Here is a 6,921-nt window from a genome sequence, read left to right on the forward strand (position 1 = left end):
ACCGCGCGACGCTTCCCATCTTCATTTTTACCGGCCACGACGTGCTCGGAATATCAAGAACGACGTCAGCAAAGTCCTCGTCGACGTGAACGCGTTATTGAGTTTGATTGGTACCCGATCTATTTTCCTACCCTTAACAGCTAACGTACTTCTCTCCCCATAAAACTGACTAGAATCAGCAATCGATAACGGAAGGAATCTCCTACCTTTCCGCAGCCTCTGGAATTGCAAAGTAGAACGCCGGCCGCGTGAATCCTGTACTCCTTGTCAAGTTGCTCATGTTGACCTTGAATCTTCCTGTAACAAAGGAACAGTAACTGTAGCGAAGATCCCGATTGATTGGAAAAAGTTTATCGAGTGCTCTCGAGGACTTGAGGATTCTGGGTAGACGGGCAGGAGGATCGATGGGAAACTAGAGAGTCGTAAACTCTGACACGCTTCAATGGCACATATTCCGCTTGTTTCCCGGCAAATGATTTAGGAATTGAAAAAGTTCTGGAAGCTGTGCGGAGGGCAAAGACGCGTGGGCCGCGAGGCGCTGACTCCGAGGAACTTCGGCAATTATGAGAGAGCAAACAACCTCATAAATTCCTCCGGCCTGAACGAGCGACCAAACGAAATCATTCGAGTCTTTGGTTGAAAATTTAAAAAAAAAATCAAAGGTCCGAGATGCCCCGATCAGGGAATTTTCGATCTAGGTTGGCATCGCCTGTCGCCTCCCTGCGCCACCTGCGCAACAGGAAGCGTCACTAATGCGAACCTGCCCACTGATTCTCCACTGTCCCGCATGGCCAATGTCGAACTCCTAATCAAAGCAGCGGCAAGGAAAAAGCCAATTGAACGTGTTTGCCTGCTCGGACTCCCGATTACGCTTTGGCGAAGCAACCAACCAAGCTGATCCTTGCTAACGAAATATTAGCCTTTCCTTGAATTGGCCGACCGCGCAAGCGAACCGCCATCAGGGCAAAGAGTCAAGAGTCAGTAATGCCGGTGAGGCTGAGCGCGAGGGAACCCGAGGAAAAGTCGACCTCGATGATTAGCGAGCTTCAGAGTAACTTAACCCAACCTAACCGTGAACTCGCGCAAAACCCTGAATTCCGGGAGAATGAAATATTTGTCTTGCACGAAAGTGGCGAAGGCTAAAGGAGCTGGGCTGCACCAGCCTCCTTTCGTTTCTCTTGGTATTCTCTCTGGCTGCTCGACTGGCCCGCAGTCTCGGGAGCGCAAAAGTTTCAGAGACACCCTCGCGAACCGCGACCATGAATTATTATCGCATCAGGAGCCGACATGGCGGGTACCATTGCATGATTTCACCATCTAACCTAACCTAACCTAACCTAACCTTACCTATCCCATCTTAATCTCTATCCGAGAACAGAGAATCGCAAGCAGCAGTTCACGAAAACAGAGCCTCAACTCCCTCCGCATAATACAATAAATCTCTCGCCCTAGATAATCCATTCGTTTGCGGAAATTGCAGCCGGACTGCCAGTCGCAAGTTTCACGATCTTTCAACTAATGAGAAAAAAAGCAAAAACAAAAAGTATTTTGAGCTTATATTCTCACTTCTCGTTACTGTTGGTCGTCAACAAATCGTTCAAGATTCGCCAGCTTCCCCAAGTACGTAGTTACAGTTTGTTTAATGCCGCAGAGCCTCGTACGAATAATGCTAGGACAAGACCAGAAGGAGCACACGACTATGGGAACAAAAAATGTTCAGCGTAACGTAAAATCTTAAGGCACGGTTAAGTATGGAGACTGCGGCTGCCATAAGTTCCGTTCTCCAGGAAGACGTTATACCTTCCTACGAGAAGAATACTAAGCAGCGAAGTACACGTAGAAACCGTCAGATTCCACACTGGCGTTCAGAGAACATATAAAACACAGCTCGTTAGCAATCTCCTCGGTATATAGGTATTTCGTATCGCCGACCCGCAACGAACTTTGCCTGTTTACTCTTTCCTATGGAAATATTGCTCCTCGAATGAGATTACAAAACTATGGAAGATACTGCACCCAGAAACTGTCTAGCGTCTTCCTGCCCTCCCTGCTGCGTGTGTATTCTACGCTCCCTGCTAGAATTATGAGTATCGTCGTGTCACTGTTTATCTATGTGCGCCTGAGAGAGAGACATACGAGATAGGATGTGTGCGTCCTATTTATACCCTATGACTTTCGTCCGCTGAGGGCATACAGCCAGTAATGCAGATAGATTTTTACAATATTTTCTCAACGCATTACGTTAAACGCTCTAATCGCTATGAGTTATTACTATATCTAAATCCACTGCTACTTCTAGACTAGTAGCACCTACTTATTACTTAATATGATTGCTAAGGAAAAAGTTGTATATGCGAGTTTTGAGAATCGAGTTCGATTCAATCAATCGTACATTGTCAGGCAAAAAGTACCATAAGACAGTGGCCACGCATGCAACGATTTGTTGCGAGCCTCGTTTCTGCAAGTTGGTCCGAGTAAAACGTTCGGTTGAATTTGAGTTGTTTCACTCACTATATCAAATTCGAATCGGGAGCAAAAATCTTCAAATAAGTAAGAAAGCCTGTGCGCATTTATACTTGAGCTGTCAGATCGATCAGAAAATATTGTCTGCTCGCGTCAACTTTTAAGGGCAAAGTGAGAGAGAGAGAGTGAGAGGAAGAGTAAGGGAGAGGGAAACTACTGCTAGCCGTACTGACAGAGCTTGTTAATATACACCTTAATAACGTTACTTGTGAGTACATCGAATTTCTCGAAGCAACTAACTGCTAACCGCAATGGATTTTCAAATAAAATAGAGATCTCAAGTTTAATGAAACTTACGAAATCGCGTGCAATAGTTCCTGTCGCTGCTTCTCCTTGGCTTTAACGCTGCCGCCTTCCGCAAGCGCGACCTGCAGCTCCCGTTGTAAAACTGCCAATTTACGCCGCTCGCCTTCAAGCAGCAAGGAAGTTACCTGCAACAGAAGCGTTGTCTTGAGTCGGTCTGCTGATCTGACACTTCGAAGTAACCCGTCCAACAATGGAGGTACCTACGGAAATCCACTGGAGCGACTACATCAGAAGGTAATACCACACTCGACTGATTCCCACCCTTCGATTCGAACTGCAGCTCCTCGGCCGCCATCATCCCTCATTAAAACTAGAAGGCAGAGACCTCTGGTAAGCTAAGCTAGTAACTCTGAGAATTTCTACTTTACCATCGTAAGATTAGCTCCCGGCAGTCGCGACAGTTCACGACACAGTCTTTTCTACAAGTTTTTCGAAAGAAATACCCAGTCACGTACATATCAAAGGATATACGAAGTTCAGGTAATTCCCACGAGATACGCGTGAGTGGTCGAATGCATCGCGTATTTATACACACAGATAGAAATGAGTCTGTTAACGGTCGTTCTCGTGCAAAAATCACTTTCCTCTTAACACCGATAACGATCCGCTTATTCGAGCAGCTCCGGACCGAGACTCGTGTACGTGAAACAACGAGGATGCGTTTACACTCCCTCCTCTTCACGAGATAGATATACAGATACAAGGCCCACTAGGTTCGCGTACTTGAAGCGTCTACCGTAATTGGCTGAAAGCGCTCAACTTCTTACGATTATATGACTTATTATTGCAGGATTATGCAAATTCACTGCAATCGCGCAGGATCGCTACGCGTTCCCTCTTCGCTGGGATATGCGTCATCGTGAAGCCACGTGCAGCGCCAGTGGCAGAGAACCGAAGTTAATTTTACCCAAAATTCAGAATGGGATCAGGAGATTAGGTTTTAATGTATTCGCCTACCAGCTCACGCGAATAGCGTGGAGTTGGATAGTAGTAGAAAATTACACAGCACTTCGACATGTTTTAAATCCTAAAATCTGTATTTTATCAAAGTTCCCTCACGCAAAGTTGGGCAACAAAGTAACGGCCAGGGAAAGATTTTTCACTTTCTTAGCTTTTTCGTACGACCCTTTTGTGTCGCATCCCAGGATTTTTCCACCATTCCAGCATCTTTCGTTGACAGCACCCAGGCATGAATTCCGTTCATCAAACGAAAAAAAAAGGTTTTCGAACTTTTGCAATAACAGAGTTGTTTGAATCCCAAAATGAAATAAAATATAGGAGATAAATTTGGAAACTCGATAAACCCTAATAGGATTCGAATATCGCGGTTACGCCATTGCTCTTGCAATTACGCGTCGGTCCTGCATTCGCATGCACTTGTGCATGCGCTATCCTCAGCGCATCCAGGTGCATCGATGTATCCTAGCTAGGACTCTCGGTCTACCTAATCTCAGCAAACTGATCAGCCGCAGTCTGCTGAGCAAGAAACCAAGAAAGAAAATGCTGCAGCAGAGTCGTAATTAAGACGTCCGATTCCTGTGTACGTTCCACGAGACACGACCTGCGGTCCATGAGGACTGGAGGACGGGACGGTGTGTGCGTTACGTAATGAATCGCAGGCCAAGAGAGATGCTTGCGCCGCTGCTGCTGCTGCTGCTGCTGCTGCTGCTGGCTGGACGTGACGACACTGCCTTTTAAAAATTGCCAAATGCGTGCAAACTGCCAGTCAGCTTGGGCAATTATTCTTTTAGTACTGTTTTCTGACTTTCGAAAGAAATTTCGGAAAGAGCAATGACTCCGCAGTCGGGATCGTGCGATTGCGAAATGAAATTAACTTCCACTCGACACGAAGTAACCAAGCTGCGCTTAACATTGTAATTGTGTCCTAGTCACGGAACAGGTCGAGTTGGCCCAACTTGGAAACTCTACTTGACCGATCTAGTATACTTCTTAGTCGATATCAAGAACGTAGATATCTACGTAGAGGCAGAAAATAGATGATTGAACAGACGTCGGACAGAGGGAGACACATCCGTGACTAATTTCAAGGGAATCGAAGCAATCGCGCGACGCCATTGCGGTCTGTCGACTATTACCACCCCCTCCCCGCCCCTCCCTCGCCAACGCGCCTTTGTCTTCGTCTTGCACGCCATCTGGGATGGCGACGTCCCTTGATCGCATCCTCGCAGCCACTGGAGGAGCTGGAAAATGGATCCAGCTCAGAAAGGATCTCATAGAATGCATCAATGAAAAACCTCAACTGGTAGATCCAATCGATCTCCTGTTCCAGGCGAACCAGCCGGGCATCCTCTCTGTGGGCGCGAAAAGAGCACCGTCACCTTTCACTGCACAGTGTTTATAAGTTTCCAGTCGACGACCCGAGCAGCCACTCTGCGATCGGAGCGGATCGGAGCGGATCCGGGCCGGGCACCAGGCACCAGGCACCAGGCACCAGGCACCAGGCACCAGGTTGGCCGGCCGGTCGATGGGAATGGAAGGCGCAATTCATGCACGCCCGACGGTCACGGACGTGCCGAACGAAAGGAAGTCGATTCGTCCGTGGAAAGTAGCGAGAGTCGACCTGGCGCAGTCCAGCCTGAGGATCCATAGTCGAGCGCCTACTTGATCGTAGGCCTGCTGGACCCAGGACGAAGCCGATCAATCTCATTGTTGGTAGCTGCCCGCCATTTTGCTTGCTGGACTCATTCCTATTCCGAAGTCTTTAAACTGGACACGTGGGCATGCGGACGCACGTACAGGCATATGGCCACACGGAGCCATGTTTATGGGGACGTCAAGTCGTTCGTCGTCCTAACGAGCTCAAGATATCGATCCTCTTCGAGCCCCCAGTGACGAGCAGCAGGAGAGCGTCGTCGTTATTGCGCGTCTTTCGTCTTTCGTCTTTCGTCTTTCGTCTTTCCTCGAGCGGCGCTCGTCTTCGGGAGTCTTCGAGATTCGATCCAATTTTTTCTTCTCGTTCTTTCGTAAGCGACCCGAATCGATTCGCCTTCGAAAGCGGCGCGCACCTTGATACTTGCCGGACGCTGTAGTGGATTTAACGGGCAGAGGAAGGTTGCTTTTGGCAAAAGGCGCTTCACGACGTGAAGCAGTGAGGCGCCGAAAGATCCCGAAAAATGCCAAAAAATACAGAAAACGTCCTCGAACTCGTCCAAGCGTCTCTACGTCTCTACGTCTCTGCGTGTCTCTCTACGGCATCCCCTGTAGAAATTATATCCTTCTTCGGTTCACGAGCCATCCATTGTTGCCAATTGTAGAATTATAGAATTTTTGATCGTATCAAGTGCCACGTATACATTTCCAGCACTCGAACGAACACAAGCAGCGCGTCCAGTCATTCTGCCAGCGGATATTGCGCAAGGATAGATGAGATTGGAGAAAAGATGAGAGAGAGAGAGAGAGAGAGAGAGAGAGAGAGAGAGAGAGAGAGAGAGAGAGAGAGAGAGAGGTCCGACGTCGACTGGCGTCTACTGGCGTCGCGAGTCTTGTGCGTGAGTCCTCAAAAGCGTCGGTTTCTGTTGCGATCATAGTAATTCATTATTATTAGCACGAAAGTGAAACTGCGGGCGCACGAGTCCGTAACTAGATTCCACGATGACCGACAGGCTGCCGCAGCGTCGCGGCGCTTCTCGCTCTCTACGACGCAACGACTTTTGCGCCCGAGAACAGGATTCGAGCGTCGCCGTTCTCACGTGTCGTCGTCGAACAGCCTCTGTTAAAGCTACGTGCTTCATGTTCCTTCGTGTTCCTTCGTGTTCCAGCTTCCACCTGCTTCACGCTTCATGACGATAACGGCGTCTATAAAATTGAGCCAGCAATTAATGAGTTTTCACTTTCGCCGATAGTACCGAAATGGAATAAGAATTCTACACGTGGTATCAGCAAGCGGCATCAAATTACATTAAAGTAACCCCAACCAACCCGGACATGCACACGTTGCCAGTTTCCTCCCTACGTTCAATTACGAAAACTTATCTTTTCTCTAAGATCGCATCGTGCTGAGATAACGGATCGCATTTGTTTCCAGCCCAATTTATCTCGAATTTATCTACCTGTCTATCCCCCCCCCCCCCC

General features: G+C 48.1%; 1 protein-coding gene across 1 annotated transcript in view; it reads right to left on the reverse strand.

The window, feature by feature from the left end:
- Positions 1–6,921, reverse strand: part of LOC112493965 — a 26,877-nt gene that overhangs the window by 849 nt on the left and 19,107 nt on the right. Inside the window, exons 3-4 of the mRNA XM_025082368.1 lie at positions 2,821–2,954; positions 207–297 (exon numbers count right to left, since the gene is read on the reverse strand). Of these exons, the coding sequence (XP_024938136.1) occupies positions 207–297; positions 2,821–2,954 (225 nt within the window). The remainder of the gene's footprint in view (positions 1–206; positions 298–2,820; positions 2,955–6,921) is intronic.

Source organism: Cephus cinctus, unplaced genomic scaffold (assembly GCF_000341935.2).
Source record: "Cephus cinctus unplaced genomic scaffold, Ccin1 Ccin1_scaffold0215, whole genome shotgun sequence".
Classification (NCBI taxonomy): Eukaryota; Metazoa; Arthropoda; class Insecta; order Hymenoptera; family Cephidae; genus Cephus; species Cephus cinctus.